Raw genomic sequence first — 20,503 nt, forward strand, 5'->3', positions numbered from 1 at the left:
GCTGCTACTGATTTGACCAATTAGAGTGGTTATTAACTCAAAATTAACCTAACTAAATATAGTATATTATACTATAGACCTATAGCCCACTGTAAAATATGCCAGTTTACTGTTCCCTGTTATTTATGTAAAGGTTTACTTGAAAGGGTGTGAAATTGAATTTCCCCTTATGGCTTCTGAATTAAATAATGACTGTTCCATCAAAACAGTATACCTACGTTAAAAACTGTTCCATTCTTGCAGTATACCTCGTTAATCCTGTCTACTTCGTCATGATTTAGTTTTTTATAACGATCATGATGATGCTCAGTGACGATTTAACAAATACCAGCTGTGTCGGAGGACCAGCCAACCAACCGAAAAGCTCTCTAGCTTGACCTCTAAAACGTCATAGGATGTCAATAAGAACATATTTTCTCTTCCCCTTCACTGTAACATTGAATGATCGCTGGACACTGACATTGTCTTATACTTTGTAGTTCAAAGGTAGACCTAGCTCATCGTTTGCGTCTGTATTCAGTTAAATTAAGAAGCTGTGAAGAAAGAGGGTTTTCATCTCCGGAAGCAACGGTATTGGTGGGGGGTTGGGTTATAAGCCATCAGCAACAACGTGCCATGTAGTGTGAGTAGCGCGGATAAACATAGTACTCGGTAAATAAAAGAAGCGAAACTATTCCTGTGTCGGCCTGACATAAGACCACTGCCAGCTGGATGGAAGCGCAGCTCGAACTGTAATCCTCGGCGGAGCTGAGGGTGAGGCGTACCTACCTTTTTGTGTAGCCTTCATTATGACTTCTTGTCCTGCTCCGTTGTGCCGCTGTCCTGCATGGGGCAACTTTTACAATTACAATGTTGCATTTCGTCAAATAGTCTCACGATGCAATATCGATACTTGAACGTTGTAGTTCTGCAAATCCTTGAAATTAGGATAGTGGTAATAGATATGCAGTCATGGAACGGCTTTGCATAAGTAAAATATTTATGAATATTTTATAGCCGTTGCTGCCATGGTCAGATTGAGAGATGGTCTGGAACCTACCTTACCCGGTGTGTTGAATAATGATTGTGTGAAGTATCCAAAGTTTAATTGACGATGCATGGTTAGCATGTAGCATCAGGAAAACTGCAGATAGCCTATCATAAAACGCGAACGTTATTGCTAGCCGACAGGCGCTTGTCATAGATGGAGAGGACAAGACGTTTGGTGATGTATCACCTCTAAGTCAGCCAACATTTTCCTGTTCAATGAAATGTCCGTGGTCACTAGAGGGAATCGGGTTATCTTTTAATCGAATGTGGTATTGGATATTGGCCACCTATGTGTTTTATAGAAATTATAAGATCTTGTAAATAGGATACGGATATTTTGACTCAAGGGATTTCAAACAGTCATGATAGGTTTCTTCAGACTTTATCATACGTGTCACATTCCTTTCGACTTCCCCTGGGTGTTGAGGTCAGCATAGTGTTTTGCCATGAGCTCTAGGCTAGCATGTTCTACAACCTTAGAGTGTTGACAGACAGGCTAAATAGGGGAGGCAGGGAACAACGGTATCTATTTGTATCATTTGGACAGAGACTGTGCCGTCACATGCAGACACTGGAGCAGAACCAGTTCACCCCACACGATCCCCCAGTTGCATGAGGGACACTACTGTATACAATCAGTTGCTTCCTTTTCCTTGTTTCCTGTAGGAATTCATGTTCATTAGTGGCATCTTGCTCACGTCTTTCCCACAGTTTTTTTAGAGACTGTTGGTAGCTGCTTGACCTAGCTTATTTCACTGCTCGTTTGCAATGTGCGGACTGGACGTGTGCCATTTGCTCCTCTGCCCTCGTTGAACATTGCCACGGGCCATCCATCAGTGCTCCTGACGTTCCACAACACATCCTGAAATGAGACTGCACACACATGATATTCCCTCAGGGCCTGGTTTGTAAGCCAAACTGTTTGATGGGCTCCACACTACCTCTCCTGCTATTTAACAGTCTCTCCTGTCTGCCAATATATAATTGTTTTCTCAAGTGAGGAAGAGAAGAAAGGACTTGTGTGTCAGAAGGAAGTGTTAGGACATTGCAATGGTGCAGGGAAGTTATCAGGGGAAAGGGAAGTGGACCACATTCCAAAGCGGCTAGAGTGAAGGAGTGTTCCTCTTGGGAGCGCTGGGAATTCCCATCAGTCCTTGGTCAGCCACTTGTATTCACAGCTGGTAGTTGGCAAGATCGAGTGGGTATGGTAATTTTTATTCATAATCTTCTCAGTGTCAAGTGCTCAGTTGTCCATGTAAAGTAAAGATGCCATTGATATAGCCGTGTAAATTGGAGATCCAAATAGCTGGACATGAAGGAGCCCTTATCATACATAAGTCTCAACCTTAGTCCTGATGTTGCCTTGGAAACCTAATCATCTTGTTTTTTTCTCATCGGGAGGAAAACCAGAAGCTTTTAAGACATGTTGACTCTTGTCTAATGTGTGTAATTATATAAGTATGTGTTAATGTCCGGTCAGGGGAACAGCTGTTCACCGGCTCACATATTAGGCTCTGGCTCCTGGATGGGCCATTTGTGTGTGTGTGCACTCGCTGCCACTGTTTGCGTAAGGAGGGACCGCACCTGGGTTGACTCACAGATAGAATGTGTATACTAGCAAGATAAGAGTAGGCCTAAATGTGTATGTGTGTAGGCTGACCACGTGGCAACAGATGCTGACGCAAGCAGTGAAAAATGGACACTCAAAACGGCACACAGACTGCAAATTACTCCCGCGAATCCACATCATCACATTTTCTGTGAATTGCTCAGATTTGAATACTCTACAGTGTATTTGAAGTGAAGTTCCCAGTTCTCACTCAGAGAGAGAGAGAGAGCGAGAGAGAGATAGTCATCCATATGGGTTGAGTTAATTATTTATTGATTTAGACTTTATTCCCTCTGGTTGCATGAAGCACTGGGGATACTCATGTATAACACATGCTACTGCTAGGCCATGGAAGTGGACATGCACTGGAAGTTTTACTGCATAGCATCAGCAGACTCAGGCCCTCCAGAGGAGTGTTGTGGTGTGGTCCCTCACTTGGTTTGCTGGCTCAGACTAAAGGTCTTATCAGCAGCTGGGGGCTGGCCGTCAGTCTCCTCCCCTTCTGTCTTCATGTGGTGCTGTAGCGACAGACCTTCCATAGACAGGAATGTTATGCTTCTGCATACAATATAAGGAAGGATTCATATAAAGTAGAATAGAATAGAATGCTTTTAATATTATATGCACAGTTGTACAATGAAATTTAGAGCATCTCCCTGAGTGGTACATACCGTGAAGAGACAACAAATACAATCTTCAGATTCAATACCTATTGTACATATGCACTGTTAGAGTACACATACAATATGAAAAATATAAAAAATATGATTTGAAGAGCCATGTGGATGTACAGTAGGTTAGTATGTTGGTGGTTCTATTGTGTAGATGGCTGTCTGATTTGGTGACTCTCTGAAGAGCCTTCTTGACAGCCTCAGGGTAGCTGGCATACCACACAAAGATTATGTAAGTGAGTATGCTGGGATAGAAGGACACTAGTAGCTGATTGGACAGGTTGGCTTCCATAGTGTCCTGAAGAGGTAGAGCTGGTTTGGTGCAGGTAGAGCTGCTTTGGTGCTTTCTTCAATAAAGAGGTGTTGTTGGCAGTCCATAAGAGGTCCTAGGAGATGTGTGTGCGAAGAAATTTGAAATTAGACACTCTCCACCATATCTCCTCCAAAAGAGGAGCATGTTCCTCTCTCTGTCTCCTGAAGAAGATGATAAGCTCCTTTGTTTTGGAGATGTTGAGTGCCAGGTTTGCAAGTGCAAGTTTGATGATTGTATTGGTGCTGTAGAGGGAGTAGAGAAGAGGGATCAGCACACAGCCCTGCGGAGCTCTGGGGCCGAGTGCCAGAGTAGGGGAATGATGGGTCCTCATCCTGACAAGCTGTGATCAGTTTGTTAAAAAGTCCTTGATCCATCTGCATATGTGCTGACTGACACCCTAGTTTAGCAACCTAGTCACCACCAGTCTTCCTGGGGATGATTATGTTGAACTCAGAGCTGAAGTCCACGAACAGTATCCTCACGGTCCCTTGATCCTACAGGTGAGTCAGTGCAGTGTGGAGAGGAGTGTTAATGGTGTCTTTTATTAACCTGTTGGCTCTTGTAGGCAAACTGGTGTTGGTCCAGGGTGGGTTGAAGTGAAGATTTTATGAGCCTTAGGACCAGCCTTTCGAAGCACTTCAGTCCTGTGGCTCTCAGCCCCTCCATGATGAAGTCGTTCAGGCTGCTAATTGTGTTTTTTCTTTGGAACAGGCACACGAGTGGTAGACAGTAGTAGACAGGCGTTTCATCTCTGCGAGGTACATAAATTGGTCTTGTTTATCCTAAATGGCAACATGTCCTGTTCAGAATTATTGGCCTGCTCAGCTGTTCTGTGATAATAAGCTTGTGCTAAATTTGTCACTGTTCACTGAATTTGTTCACTTTGTCCCCCTCTCTAAACAACTTTCCTCTTCTTCCTCTCTCCCCCTTCCTTTTCTTGCTCACTCTTTGTCTCTCTCTTCCCCCTCAGAGGATGGGAGGAGTGTCCCCGTGCTGGAGGACATGTCATTCGGTCGACTCCTGCGCCGCGCTTCCACTAAAGCCTCTGACCTCCTGACCTTCAACTCGGCGGGGTCGCGCGGAGCCCTGGACGGGGAGATCATCTTCTCCAAGAACAATGTGTGCGTGCACCCAGCAGAGCCCCTGCCTGGCCTGCCAGAGCACCACCCAGGTACCCCCCTCTGCACCCACACCCACACACACACACACACACACACAACACACATACACACAAACACACACACACACACACACACACACACACCTCCTCAACCCAGTGGTCACCTGGCGCTTCAGGACAGTGTGCCCCACTTTCATGAGCCTCAGGTTGGTCCCTGTACCCTTCCTGACTTGTGAAACGTGAAAGTGACCAATAAGGAGGATACTTGAGATGACGTATGTCTTTGTTGTAGATATGTCAAAATGGTGTTTAGCAAATGAGGACAATTAAGGCAGAGGTCAAACCTGTGGATGTCCTCTGTGCAAATAATATTTCAAAGTAGGGTTGGGAATTTGTCACAGAGGTGACTATATGATATTATTTACAGTAAGCTTGAGCCATGATATGATTCTGATTCTTTATTTTATGATTCAGGGAGTATTGCGATTTTGTTTCTGTTATGTAATATAATAGGGGTGAGAATCAGAGGGTGTAAGTGACAATTTTTGGCGAAATCATAAGAAAGCTCTTGATCAGCTGTTTCTACTGTCAAAAGGACACAATCATTTTAAAAGTAATTTTAGAGTTCTTAGTGGAAAACCAAAGGACTTAACACTGAGCACACTGAACCAATTGATGTTGTTTTGGCCCTCCTGTAAAGTTGGTGAAATGTCACTTATGCCCCTCTGGTTCTAAGCCCTAGTCTCTGCAGCCATCTTGGCACAGTAAATTTGTTGTTGACTAACTTTCCAAACTGTGTTTCACTGTGACGCTACAGAACTACCTTGTTGACTTCTGAAGTAATGTTATCAGATTACACATGGGCCAAAATAAAATTGTATAGTGATGTGCTTGGTGCCACAAATATCCCGTGCCAAAAAAATATTCTTTTGCAATACTACACTGCATCGTTTTTTCTTCCACCTCTATTCCAATACATTTTTAAGCAATTGCTCTTATGGTTCATACAGTGTTATATGTGTTGAGCTTATACTGACGCCTTCACTCAGTCATGAGATGTCATCTGTATCAGATGACCGAATACTGTCCGGTCATGCTCTTTGGTCAGGGGTAGATATTTGTCATATGCAGACTGAGGAGTCCAAAGGTCCGATAGGTGGCAAGCCTTCTAATGTTGGGTCTGTTTGTTATAGTGATAGATAGATAGATAGATCCTTCCTTCCTTCCTTCCTTCATCCCAAAGGAAATTTTAGAACAGACATAGCTACTGAAAAAGGCTGCCACTCTCGTCGGCACCTGTGCATATCAATGCTTTATGATGCAGCGAGTATTGCAATATACTAATGACTGTAGCTTGAGGTTGTGGAAATCGTAGACGTGGTCATTTATATGTGATATAGTGATACAAAACAGTTTCAAACTGTCTAAATAGTAAGTGTATCTGTTTGGATAGGATTGTAACAGTGGATGGTATCATCAGAATTAAAGAAACAATGTGCAGACCTAGTTGATGCTGTCAAAAATGTCTAAACCATTCAGCAATAGTACAATTCTAAAGGCTGGATCAATAATGTGCTTCTAGTTTCATTTTTTGAGTCATTTAAAATCTCTCTTGGACTGACAGTTATCATGCAAGTGCATTACACTACTAGATTTGTTTAGTGTTTTGAACCTCTCCTCCCCAGGCTACCTCTGTGTGCACATGGAGAAGGACGAGGCCCTGGGCTCCACGCTCATCCTGACCTGGGTGCCCAACTCACGCATCCAGCGCCAGGACGAGGAGGCCCTGCGCTACATCACCCCTGAGAGCTCCCCCGTGCGCCGGCACCCCCGCCGCAGGCCTCGCCGGCCCCAGAGACCCCAGCCGGCCCCCGAGGAGGAGGACGAGGACGAGGCCGAGGCCCGGGAGGCGGAGCCTGCCCTGGCCCCCTCCCAGAACCACCAGCAGGGGCAAGGGCAGTTACAGGGGGGGCATGAGGAGGGGGACGAGGGCTCGTGTGAGCTTTCAGCGGACGAGGTGAGCCGCGACAGCACACTGGGCTCCGACTCGGACACCTTCTCCTCACCCTTCTGCCTCTCACCCGTCAGTGAGGCGCTCGGGGAGAGCGCTGGGCCGGTGTTCCTGGACAGCGAGGGCAGGTGAGTGGGGGGAGTAGTGGAATGGTCAAGGTCCAAAAACATAGCTTGTCTCTGTGTCTTAGGTCAAATTAGGACTGTGCCAAATCAAATGTGAGCTAAATTATTTCTGTCAACTTCAAGCAGATTTGGGGCAGTATGTTGTTACATTTTGTCAACCTCTACCTCCAAAAGTAACCATACATTTTGGGAAAGATGGCAAAGGCTAAATGTTGCATTTTTGATATTTCTATGTTATTTACTTACTCAAAGTATGTCTTCATTTAAGAGTTTTATTTTTTTTTTTAGCCCGGGACACTGAAAAACCGGGTTGCACATAGTGCCACCTACAGTTAGGAACAAAATTGTTCATACCCCTGACAAATATTGATTTAATGACCAATATGTTTGTTCTGGCTGAAAATGACACTGCCACATGGCTGAAGGTTGTAAGACAATGTGGTAAAAACATGGACTCAGTTTTTGAAAATTGAAAAATGGCATGTCCAAAATTATTCACCCTTTTTAAGTATATGTACTCTTTTGATCCCGTGAGGGAAATTTGGTCTCTGCATTTATCCCATCCCGTTAATTAGTGAAACACACTCAGCACACAGTGCACACACAGTGAGGTGAAGCACACACTAATCCCGGCGCAGTGAGCTGCCTGCAACAACAGCAGCGCTCGGGGAGCAGTGAGGGGTTTGGTGCCTTGCTCAAGGGCACTTCAGCCGTGCCTACTGGTCGGGGTTCGAACCAGTAACCCTCCGGTTACAAGTCCGAAGCGCTAACCAGTAGGCCCTGGCTGCCCCCAAAGCAATCTGCTTTTTTTTAGCAGCAATCTGGGTTTTGAGGCAGGAACGATTATATGCCATCCATCAGTTTATCACAATATGTTTTGTTTTTGTCTTCCTCTCTCTTCGCTGATTGGCCGACATTTTTCTTGTCTGAGGGAAACTGTTATGAACTGTGGTGTTCCAGACTAGATTTCCCTGAAAGAAGATCTAGGTGGGCGGGGCCAGACTAATTAAATGGCTCTTGACAGTCCAAAACCAGAGATGTAATTTCATTATAAAAGTCATAATTTCACTGACATGTTATTGGTCACCAATTAACAAGTCTAATGACCTTTTATGCATGATGGAAGGTGGAACCATTTACCCCTCTACCATGATAATGTAACTGAGCTTTTGGCATGGAGTTTGTGTAGTCCATGTTGGTTTGTACACCAAATGGTGTCCTCTGTTAATGTAGTCAGTGGCTTTTATTTGTGTGTGTGTGTATGAAACAGTTACTTGTGCAGATTCAATAAGATTTAGAAAACATTTTATTTGAAAAATACAAAAGAATGCAAAGACCCCACACTCAGTATACTTTTCTGCAAAACTACATATACAGTCTATGGATCTTTTTTGAAACTGGGTTCCAGAGTGGGGGTTTTTGCAGCTGGTTAACTTTTGCCATGTGAACAGCAAACCTGGCATTTTTCCGATGATGACATAGCCCCACCACTGAACCCAGCCTCCGCACTTGACCTGACACTGCTTGTCAGAACAAACCAAACCATTTGTTTTTCATATTATAATGTTTTTCTTTTCCCATCATGATTGCTGTGCACGTGGTATCAGCCTTTTGTGACTAAGTTAGAAGCACACCGTTAGCTTAACTTAGTTAAACATTAGCTTACTACAACCTTGACTAACATATGTTAATTTCTCCAGTGTAACTTGCTCTATTCAAGACCTAATGCAAAACGTAAAAGCATTTCCACATATATAGCAGTCACATACCCTGAAAATGAACTTTTATTAGTTTTATAGTTGAATTGAAAACTGAATTTTCCGTAGTCTGCATATCTCACGTGACTGCTTTTGGAATGATTTGTCTCTTTTTCGTTAATGAAGTCCAAACACACAACATGCCCGCTCCCCACACACACACAGGTACACCCCTCTCCCCCACACACCCCATTACCCCCTTCCCTCTCACACACACACCAACACCCCCCATAATTCCTTTTATGAGTACATGACAATAAACTACTTCTACTTGAATTAATGTGAAGCCTCTACACCGTCACAGCACCATCGACTGGCCTGGCATACTGTATACAGTACAGCGCTTTCTTTGGCCCTTAGTACTTGCACTGTTAGCCATTTGGGCTGTAATCGCTAAAGCCGCTCAAACTCATTACTCCTTTGATCAACATAATCTAGCTCTCGAGAGGGTGTTCAACTCGTGATGAAAAAGATCCTGGGTTCAAATTACTCCGGAATTACACTTTAATAGTAATGTTGGCATATTTTACATATGAAGTATTATAAAATGCATGCCACTTACCAAACTGAGGATTATGGCAGGCCACTGTCCTCCTCCTCCCCCCAGTCACTCAGCAGCTCAGCAAATAAAAAATAAAATCACAAAACTACAGACACACATGAAGAGGAACTCAAAATAGCATGACTTGAAAATGTATTATTACACACCTTACACAAGGGTTTAGCTAACTCTAAATATGATTGCCTGGCTGGCATCAAGAAAAAGACAGATTACATCACCTACTAACTGATGAAATACAATAAAGACATCTCTGACCAAATTTTTTACCTAAGGGGTACAAAATGGGATTGGGCCTGACTTTAGATAGACACCCTGAACAATCGAATGATTGTGCTGGCTGAAATGCCTTCCAGGAAGTGTCTGGCATATATATATAGATACTTTATTGAATATTTTCCCCTGGGGATCAATAAAGTATCTATCTATCTATCTATCTATAGGCAATTGATAGCATCTTGGTATTGATTGTAAATGGTAGTGGTACGCTGCTAACAAAGTTAACTGTTGATACTGCTAAAGAACCCTTACCATACGATTTTGAAGCAATTTCATGGTCAGACATAAGTTTCAAATCAAAAGTCATGTCTCAGGGACCACTGGTAAATATACTCTTCATGTCCCCAGTAAAGAAAACGTATATGAATGATTTATCATGTGTGAAGGGATTTTCAGCAAGTCCTCATTCTGCTAAAAATGTCTGTATGCACACTGAAAACATGTCCTGGCTGCAACCTCACTCTTCTGTTGCACCTCACATTGTTGGCTGCAACCTCACATTAGACATTACAAAACAACCACTTAGGAAATAAATTCTCTCTCATTCCTGATAGCAAAACTGTCACACATGAAACTAATCAGAGGATCATTTGCGCTTGTCTGTTCTTGGCAAATTAAGTCTGTTTGAAAAGCCTGTTAAATAACAATGTATATGCATACTGCCCTACAAAGGCTAAGAGCAGGATCTGCACTTTTTCAAAAACATTTTTTTTGCACAAATAAGAAGTACATGATCTGCTGAAAATTTCATATGGCTGCCTAATACATTTCTTAGCTAAATTTACATTTTTAGTTTGCCGTTTGTATAGAAAAGTAGAGTGAAACCAAGGCAGAGTGCAGTATCTGCCCTTACTGCCTTGATTTCAATTGCCATTACTGGATTCTACCTTTGTTTCACTTGCCCTTACTCTAATAGGGTGTGTGTGTGTGTGTGTGCACAGGGACAGACTGAGACTAAAGGCCCTGGACTTTCTTCTAAAAAGGCACACTACCATTCACATTCACACACACATTAGGTGTCTATCATGATACAGTATCACAATATTAAATGCCAGTGAAAGTATCATATTCAAAATAGTCAGTCAGATTTTACAAAAAGTAATTAACATGTACTTTGACAAATATAAGCAGCAGTGTGCAAAGGTGTCAAAGGTTAGGTTTTGGTGTGCAGCAATGCAATATTGCTTGACATGAAAGTCTACAAGAATACCCGATTGATTTTGTTCCATTTTTACATAAATCTTTATAAATGACAGAGTTGCCATTGTTAAGGCATCAAGCAGCATATCTTCACTAAAAATGTAGTAAGTACCTCCTCAATTAATTTTAAAACTGAGTGATTATGATCACTTGCTACACTTACTGCAAAATGTTATTGTATGGCCATGTAAGTATAAGCAGTAATGCAAAGGCAAAGCACAGTATAGCCTATAAAACTACCAAATTTTGCCTAAATGTCAAAAAACAAAATGTTTAATATTCACCTCACTTTGAGCTATCTAATGATAACCCTTGTTGTTGAATATAATTTGATGCTTATACTTGGTGTAAGAAAAACACAAAAAGCTGTTTTTCTCAGTTTGGCATTTTTGCAGATACTGCTCTTAGCCTTTGTAGGGCAGCATATTTAAACATGCCTAAATGATGGTCAGTGTGGTTTTAGTCTGAATTGATGAGCCAAATGAGAGTTGGGCCATATCTGTGTCACAAGTCCTTGCAATAGCGGAGTTCTATTGTTCCCAGTGTAGACTTTTCTCTCCTGGCTGAATCCACCAGGGCCTTATGTAGACGGGAAATAACCGTAGTGACTACAGTGGTGCTCAGAGGGTTTAACTAATTGCAGTTAACATCAGTTATAAAACTTCTTTGTGCTGTAGGTAAGGGATTTCACACAGTGGCCAGTCAACAACTAGGCGTATTTGCCATCAAAAATAAAGTCACTAACAAAGCAACTTTTGTGGGCAAGTAACAGTAAGATAAGCTGCTTCTCAGTTTCACTAATTGTATATTTGATCAGAGTTATGAATTTCCTCTCCCCAGGATATCGGTTTGTTTGAGATTGAATAAATCACTGCTGCCACACACCTGGAAACATTCCTATTATGTTAAGCATCATATTCCCATGGAAACAGTTCTCTAAAAGAGAAATGAAACAAAATATATTGTCAACTATATACATATAGTTGTGGAAAGGAGAGGAAATGAGATTAGTTTTGTAAAGGTGAGGCAGGCAATTGTTTAATATGTAATGTCAGCATTCAGCCACAAGAGGGAGTTGAAAAATAGAGCTAATGAGAGCTCAGTGCTGAGTAGAGACTGAGAGGAAAATGCTTTCTGAAAGGGTTTCTGCATCCCTGTTGGCAGCCCTCCTAAAGTTTAATGTCCTATCCGGTCTCTCTCTCTCTTGTTACATTTGGGCACTTCTTTCTCCCTCTCCGACAAAACCCCCTCCACTACTTAGCTGTAAACTTTAGACCGCTGAGCTTTGGGGCCCATAATCTGGGAACTAAACTGCAGTGATTTGCGCGTTGTCAGGTTCTGTAGCAGATGCAAGTACAGCCAAAGGGTGTTTGGGTGGAGCAGTTGGAGCCGAATTCTCAACCTGTTTCCAGAACCTCTACAGAGCCATCCGAATGTCTCATTTCATTTATTATGACTTCAACATTCTTTGGGACATAGTTATCCAGTCTTTCATTTCACAACCTTTCCTCATGTGTCTCTTTTTGTCATTTTTGTTTCCATTGTGTTGTCTTTGATGACCAGATGTTTGTGGCTTTTGGGGAATGGCCGCTTTCAGAGCTAGAGTGAGTTTGGGGAAGCAAGGGATGTCCGGCGAGTAGCCAAACACATCTGAGACATTGCTAATGTTTAATTGACAGCATGAGAAGTCAGAACTGTTGGCATGTCACTTTGAATAAACCTCCTACTGTCTCTGTGTGTGTGTGTGTGTGTGTTCACTCAGACACACACATATGCATATCTAAAAGAGACGGTGAGTTAGAAAGTAACAACACAAATAAGGTTAAGAGGTCAGGAAGGTTGAAGAAACCGGTCAATCTCCTTTCGTAGTCCTTTTTCCCCTCATCTAACTTCACAGCGTATTCAAATATTTAAGCGATATTATTACTGTAATTAGTGACTAACTTTTATTGGACGCAGTGTACGGGCAAAGTCATTTGGATAAGCCGGGTGTATTTCAAGAGAACTTAAACATCATTGCTATGACCTTTTACTGGAAAAACCTTTGGCACAGCCTTCACACTGTTGGCATGCAATTCAAAACTTGATTTGCAACGAGAACATAAAACAGTCTGGTTCAAATTTGTAATAAAATCAGGCTCATATGTTTTAGGGGTTCAGATGATTCAGTCTTCAGATAAATAGCTGGAAATGCATTTGATTGGAAAGGGGGTGTCCTCAGTAATGCATGACACAATGTTAATTTATTTATTTATATTCATAGTCTCTGTTAATAATAATAATAATAATTCATTTTATTTGTATACCGCTTTTCAAAGACCCAAAGTCACTTACAGAATGGGGAAACAAAGAAGGACAACAGTACCACACGCACACACACACACACACACACATACACATACACACACATACACACACACAAGAGCAGCAATGAATTGATGAATAAAAAGTAAGTCATAATGGTACAAGCATCAAAGACAAGAGCAATAGTGGAATGAGGAATGAATAATAATAGTACAGACATCCAGGACAAGACATGAGCAATAACAGTCACAATGGGGGTCCAGTTCTTGGGGGAGGGTGGCGGGTAGGGGCAGGGGGTGACGGGTATGAGGAGGGAGAGGGCAAGGGTGGGGGATGGTTATGGTTATGGGTAGGGGAGGTCGTAGGCTTGTGAGAAGAGGTATGTTTTTAAACGGGATTTGAATGTCGAAAGTGGGGGGGAGTCACGGACAGGTTGGGGGAGTTCCAGAGTCGGGGTGCTGCTAAGGAGAAGGCTCTCTCACTGAAGGTTTTGAGTCTTGATGGTTTGGTGATCAGAGTGAGTGTTGAGGAGGATCGGAGGGCTCGGGAGGGTTGATTGGGGGTGAGGAGATCGGACAGGTAGGACGGGGCCAGGTGATGGAGGGCTGTAAAAGTCAGGAGGAGTATTTTGAAGGTGATGCTTGCCTTGATGGGGGAGCCAGTGGAGAGCGAAGAGGACAGGAGTGATGTGTTCACGGGACCGGGTGTGGGTGAGGAGGCGAGCAGCAGAGTTTTGAACCATTTGGAGTCTATGGAGGGAGTGAGGAGATGAAGGCATGGATGAGGGATTCAGCAGCAGAGGGGGAGAGGCAGTGTCGGATCTTGGCGATGCGGCGGAGGTGGAAGTATGAGGTCTTGATGATGGAGCTTAGATAGATAGATAGATAGATACTTTATTGAGGAAATGGGGGATCAAAGGAGAGGGTGGGTTCCAGGGTGACGCCAAGGTTGCGTGCCAGGGGGGAGGGGGTGATGGTCGAGGTGCCTGCCGATGGTGAGTGAGATGGGACCAGTTTTATTGAGGGTGGATTTGGTGCCTATGAGGAGAGTAGATAGATAGATAGATATGGTGCTGATTGTCAGCCTGCATAACGGGTTCCAGGTTGAGTTTATGGATGATGTGTCCAAAGAGGAAAAGGTAGCAGATGAAGAGCAGGGGACCAAGGACTGAACCCTGAACTCTGTTGCAAAGTTTCAATGGAAATCTTCTGAAAGGGAGGTAGTCAAAGTTGCACTTGGATCAGGGGATGGTGGAGGTTAAACACAGGGTGTTTACCCTCCTGAAATTTCTGAAATAGAGTTTATCCACCTCTCATTGGTGTTTATCCACCTCAAAAGAGGGGTATCATTTAAAAATCACACTGTTTTAACGACTTTCACAATATGTACACTCATCAACACTAGGAACCATTTAATACCACTGGTATTGTTGGATAATAACCTCCACCATGGTGTTCTAGTGCCTAAAAAAAAAAATAACACCGATGGGTTTACCCAGTTTTATTTTACCACTACACCACTGCTTGTGATATGAGAATATGCCCCTGGACAGCCTGTTACTTAGCACTGAGAGAGTGAGTGGACAGATGAGGGGAGGTTTTTGTTGTCTACACCATAACAGCTCGCTCGCTCAGGTTCTTTGGAGACGAAGAAGTGCAATATTTACTCAAAAAATGAATGCAAAACATGCCCACGGGGACCCAGGTTCGAGTCTAACATGGACCATTGGCTCATTTCCCGACCCCCTTCATCTCTCTCTCCCACTGGCTTCCTGTCACTCTCTCCACTGTCCTATCAGATTTAAGGCAAAATGGCCCGTGTTGAACTATTGGAAAATATTACATGCATATTGTTGTGGATATTTATTTACACTCGATGCTCTTTATTGTGTGCCCAGCATCCATCCAGCCTGCTACTTGAGTGGGCGTCTGGCTAGCCGGCTGGGCTGTGTGTTTGCTGTAAGCCCTGTTCCTGGCATCATGTGACCCCCCCTCTCCCCAGACCCATCCAGTGTGTTCTGGAGGCGTGGAGTAATCAGGGTCATGGTGAACATAGCTGTGCACTGGAACATGGGGGGTTTCCATTACGTTCAGTTCAGACAAAATATTCAAATATATTCAATTGTACCAGTAAGAGTGGGCAGCACATTGTGTATGCTTATTTTATTCCTCAGGCACAGCATACTGAAGCAATGATTGGTTCATATGGTTGATATTGGTGAATCGGATGATTGTTGGATATGTGTACAACTAATATTGTACTGGTGGTGGTGGTGATTACTTTATAAGTGGCTGACCCGAGGCACTTTGGATAAAAGGACCTGTTAGAGATACCTTCTACTTTTTTGTGTGTGTTGGAGTGTATTTGGATCCCATTGTTTTTGTTCCTTCACTGTGCTTTGCATCGCTATACTCTTGTTCTTCCAGGGATATGTGTGATGAATCTATGACCCACTCGGCCAGCTCGGCCTCCAGCTTAGACAGCCACGCCCCGTCTGAGAGCAGCCAATCGCAGGGGGTGAGGTGGGAGGAGCAACAGAAGGTTCTGGCCCTAGAACAGCTGTGTGGGGTGTTTCGGGTGGACCTGGGCCACATGAGGTCCCTGCGACTGTTCTTCAGGTCAGAAACCACTCCAGCCAGGCCCAGATCCGTCTGCAGTACCCACTGTTCCTCACCTGTAGTGTTGATTTTTAAGTTGAATAAAGATACACTGTAGTTTAGTTTTGTTTTGTTCTTTTGTTTAGAATGAATAATGCCAGCCCATATAAAACTTTCAATTATGTAGCATATGGAGGGATATGTAGTCATTTATTTTAGTCAATAAGATAAGCAGCTGGATTGCAAGCACTGAAGGTGACTCTTGGAGCAGTTGTATGTTGTATTGAGGTCCTGTCTGGTGTGTGTGTTTTCCAGTGATGAGGCCTGCACCAGTGGTCAGCTGGTCATCGCCAGTCGGGAGAGTCAGTACAAGATCCTGCACTTCCACCATGCTGGCCTGGACAAGCTGGCCGAGGTCTTCCAGCAGTGGAAGTGTTGTCGGGAAACCCAGCTCAAAGACCAGGTAGAAGTTGCCAACACAAGCTGTATTTTACAGGCAGTGAGATGGGCCATAGGGTTGGTTGGCTAACCTTGTATGTTGCTCTAGAATGATTAGCATTCTCATTCAAGCACAGGGTATTGTTACAGCGCCCTCTGTTGGCTCAGATTATGGATGCTATCCCTACCTTCTCTCAGGATGTTTCTACATGTGAGTAAATCATGACCAGGATTTCATTAAAAATGCAGTGAGAGATTTAACTAGGAATAGAAACTTCACTGTAACACCCCCCTACACACACACACACACACACACACACACACACACACACACACACACACACACACACACACACACACACACAAACATGCACACACCCCCACACACACACATTTTTTCATAAACACACTCATACTTATAAAAGATAAGACTCATTGCATGACTCCAAACACTATTTATCTCTCCTCATGTCTCTTACTGAGTCATCTGTGTGAATGTGTAAATGGAAGTTGGGAAGGCTTTTTTTTTACTGCATAGTTTATTTCATTTCTGTAGTTTCTACAGTCCCTTGGGCTTCCCCTCAAGTAATCTCTTTCTCTCTCTCTCTCTCTCAGGTGTCAGATGAGAAATCCTGCATGCAGTTCTCCATCCGCAGGCCTACGCTGCCCTCAGCCGAGACCCACCCGGAGGAGCGCCTGTACCGGCGGCTGGACGTGGCCTCCTGGTTGCGCCACCTCAACCACAGTGGCCAGTTGGAGGAGGAATACAAGCTCCGCAAGGTGAGGAGAGTGAAGGGCGGAGCAGGCTTGAGCCTCTACACCTCACACAGAAATCACAAGGTTGGAGGTGGTGGAGAGATGTAAATGTAAAAGTAAATGTAATTATATAGCACATTATTACCGGTATACACAATGGTCATTCAATGTGCTTTACATGTTATGACACAAGATTAATCAATATATATAATATAAATAAAAAAGCAATTTAAACAGCACTATAAAGACAAAAAGATATATATAAATATATTTGAAATATGCCAATAAGTCTTTCTTCTCTAACATCATCAGTAGTCAAGTACAAATAACACCCGTGTACTATTCTCAACCATTGAGAAGAATCCCCCCTCACAATTAGCACCTGAACTTCTCTCAAATAATATATATGAAATGAGTTTGTATCTTTTTTCAAAGGTAAAATTGACAAAATCAGACTCAACATATCTTCTCAATTGTTAACTCAACATCCAGAACTTCCAGCTACAAAGGGAGGGAAACTTAACTTCATGTCAGAGTTCAGCTTGATAGACTGCGGAACTCTTGAAAAATGGTACAGAATCTCAGCTCTGCCACATGTCGCTTAGACACTCTGCCTACCAATTTTTTCTGTTTCAAAACTGTTTTTCACCTTCATAGCGGCAGTGTATCATTGCTGTCTGGCACTTTTCCTAAGTCCCTTAAAACAGCTGTTGTAAAGCCCCTTCTCAAGAAGAATAACTTGGATGCATCCATGCTAAATAATTACAGGCCCAGTCTACCTTTATTGGAAAAATGATTGAAAAAGAAGTCTTTAATCAACTAACTACCCTCCGAACATCAAATGGGTATTTTGGTTACTTTCAGTCTGGTTTTCGGGCAAATCACAGCACTAAAACAGCTCTTATTAAGGTTTTAAATGACATACAACAACATTCTGCGCTGACTCTGGTTCCTGCGCCATTTTAGTTTTATTAGATCTTAGTGATGCATTTGACACCACTGACCATAATATCTTGCTGCGCAGGCTAGAACATAGAGTTGGTCTGCAGGGCACTGTACTAACCTGGTTCACCTCAAAGACAGGTCTTTTTCAGTTTAATTGGGAAATCATTCATCTTCATCTGCTACTATGAAATTTGGGGTCCCCCAAGGTTCAATCCTTGGCCCCCTCCTCTTCTCTCTATGCATGTTGCCCCTCAGTTCCATATATAAATATGGCATCCAATACCACTGTTACACTGATGATACCCAGATACCCAGATCTATCTCCCAGTTGCTCCTCAGACCTCATGTTTATCAAACAAACTGCAGAGCTGCCTCAATGACATTAAATCTTGGATGACCTGCAATTTCTTACAACTCAACGGCAGCAAAACCGAAGTAATTATATTTGCCCCCCCTGTCACCAGCAGTACTCTTGGTCCGCTCTCAAATAATGTGCACTCCGTGGTTAGATATCTTGGTGTCATAATAAACAAATTAATAGTGTGGTCAGAAGTGGGTTTTATTAACTTAGAGTAATAGCTAATCTTATGTCCTTTTTATCCCAGAACGATCTTGAAATTCTTATACATGCTTTTATTACCTCCAGACTTGATTATTGCACTATTTTATACACAGGTCTAACCCAATCCAACATTCATAAGTTACAGATGGTCCAGAATGCAGCAGCCAGATTGCTTACTGGTACTAAAAAGAGAGAGCACATCACACCAGTCCTGGCTCAGCTGCACTGGCTTCCTGTTAAATTCAGAATTGATTTTAAGATTTTCATGGCATGGTGGTTTTCTCTGATACATAGGTGCTAATAGAAACAAAGTAATCCCTATCTTCTAGGTAGGACTTGAACCATTGCTGGACACTTCCTGAGAGTCCAACACAGTTTTCTAATTTGTCAAGCAGAATTTTATGATCAGCTGTGTCAAAATCTGCACTAATACCTAGCAGCACCAGGATAATTATGAGTTGAGAGGGGGGGGGGAAATGTGATGAGGGAAGGTGTGAAAGTGCAACTGCAAAACAATAATAATTTAGCCTTGACACACACACACACACAAAATAGCAAGGCATGCCCACAGTGAACTGAAACTCTAAATTCAGCCCAATTTAGTCTCAGATGCCAAAGCAGATTAAAAGTGAATCTTGTCCTCAGACCTGTGTGTGTGTGTGTGTGTGTTCTGGGGACAGGTGTGAAGCTAAGGAGTTGTTTTTTGCATTCAGATGAGCCACAGCAGCTAGGGAGGTGTGAAAGGCAGGCAAGCAGGCAGGCGTGGTTGAAACCACCAGCATGGCTCTGTGCGGGAACACCCCTGCTGTGAACATCATGCTGCAGAAAAGGTCAACACGACCCAGATGAGCCCAGCGGCGGTGGAAAATAAACCTCCCCAAAGCAGGCCGCCACGCTGAAATCCCCCTCCGTGTTATGATTGTGTGGCTTTTGGTGCTTTAGATATTCATGAAATCATGGGAGCAGCTGTAATCGAACAGAAAAAATTATTCACTGCAAATTTATGGATCATAATGAAGTTGGCTGTGTGCAGAATTTTTTCAAGGGGCACTAGGCATGCTTATTTTGTATGTCCTGTTGTGAACGAGTAACTTATCTGTCTGTAGCTCTTACAAATGCCTTAGCACTCACCCATGACTCATTAGATTCTGCTTTTCCTGCACCACAACAGGTAGAGCAAGGTGTTCACAACAGCAAAGTTATGGGTTCGAATCCCACAGATCATAGACTCTGGCTGCTCTCTGGACATGAGCATTAATGTACTGTTTGGATAGCAAGAATGTAGAATGAATGTGTGAGTGTGTGTCCTCAGGCGATCTTCTTTGGCGGGATTGACCCGTCTATCCGGGGTGAGGTGTGGCCCTTCCTTCTGCGCTACTACAGCTGGGACTCCACCTCTGAGGAACGCGAGGCCTGGAGGCTGCAGAAGAGGACTGAGTACCAGGAGATCCAGCAGCGCAGGTGTGTGTCTGTGTGTGTGCGTGTGTGTGTGTGTGTGTGCGTGTGTGTGTGTGTGTGTGTGTGTGTGTGTGTGTGTGTGTGTGCATGCTTATTTTTCAGTGGTAAGGGGGGAGGGTGTGTAGATAGGCAATAGGAGGCCAACTATTGTGTGATACCGGGAAGATGGAGGTTTCATGAATGTGTATGTTTGTGTATGTATGAGAAAGTAAAGGGAATTGAGATGGGGATGTGGAATAAGACATCTATCCTATGGCATGTTAAGCGTACTACATAGTCGACACACCCGACCGGTAGTGCGACAATGTGATGTCAAAATTGCGTCATTTGCTCTGTCACACGAGAAATTTCAGCCTCGCGCAGGCAGGTCGTGCACAGGAGATTTTTTTTCAGATGCGCACGACAAGCAGGATGAGCTTGAAGCCAAGATCAGGGAGCATGCGTGCCTCTATACAGACATCAACCACATTCAGGCATTTCATATAGCCTAGCCCACATCTTAAATAAACATGTTTGAATAGTCAGTTTGAGAAGAGAGGGAAATTAACCTGGCTAGGTTACCAGCGAGAGTTTGTGATTTTTAAATAGTTTGCTGGATAAGTTAATGAAGCTACCAGAGAGAGGGAATTAAGATGAAAGACCCAGGACCCAGGGACATGCCAATAATCCAGCAAAAGGTAACATTGATATTTCCTTTCAACCAAAGGATATCTAAGACCTGAAAAAAATCTCTTTCCACCTCAGGAAATTACACAAACTCATTTGTCAGC

At 43.2% G+C, this 20,503-nt stretch overlaps 1 protein-coding gene across 2 annotated transcripts in view; it reads left to right on the top strand.

Annotated features, from left to right (window-relative positions):
• Positions 1–414: 414 nt before the first annotated feature.
• Positions 415–20,503, top strand: part of tbc1d16 (TBC1 domain family, member 16) — a 28,061-nt gene continuing 7,972 nt past the window's right edge. Inside the window, exons 1-8 of one of the 2 annotated variants that reach the window (XM_048246260.1) lie at positions 3,853–4,122; positions 4,334–4,380; positions 4,593–4,793; positions 6,428–6,881; positions 15,404–15,595; positions 15,890–16,037; positions 16,628–16,792; positions 19,588–19,736. In XM_048246260.1, the coding sequence (XP_048102217.1) occupies positions 4,625–4,793; positions 6,428–6,881; positions 15,404–15,595; positions 15,890–16,037; positions 16,628–16,792; positions 19,588–19,736 (1,277 nt within the window). In that variant the 5' untranslated portion in view covers positions 3,853–4,122; positions 4,334–4,380; positions 4,593–4,624. Of the gene's footprint in view, positions 754–3,852; positions 4,123–4,333; positions 4,381–4,592; positions 4,794–6,427; positions 6,882–15,403; positions 15,596–15,889; positions 16,038–16,627; positions 16,793–19,587; positions 19,737–20,503 lie in introns of those variants that run through there. The other variant, XM_048246259.1, reaches the window with a different exon arrangement.

This window comes from Alosa alosa, chromosome 6 (assembly GCF_017589495.1).
Source record: "Alosa alosa isolate M-15738 ecotype Scorff River chromosome 6, AALO_Geno_1.1, whole genome shotgun sequence".
Classification (NCBI taxonomy): domain Eukaryota; kingdom Metazoa; phylum Chordata; class Actinopteri; order Clupeiformes; family Clupeidae; genus Alosa; species Alosa alosa.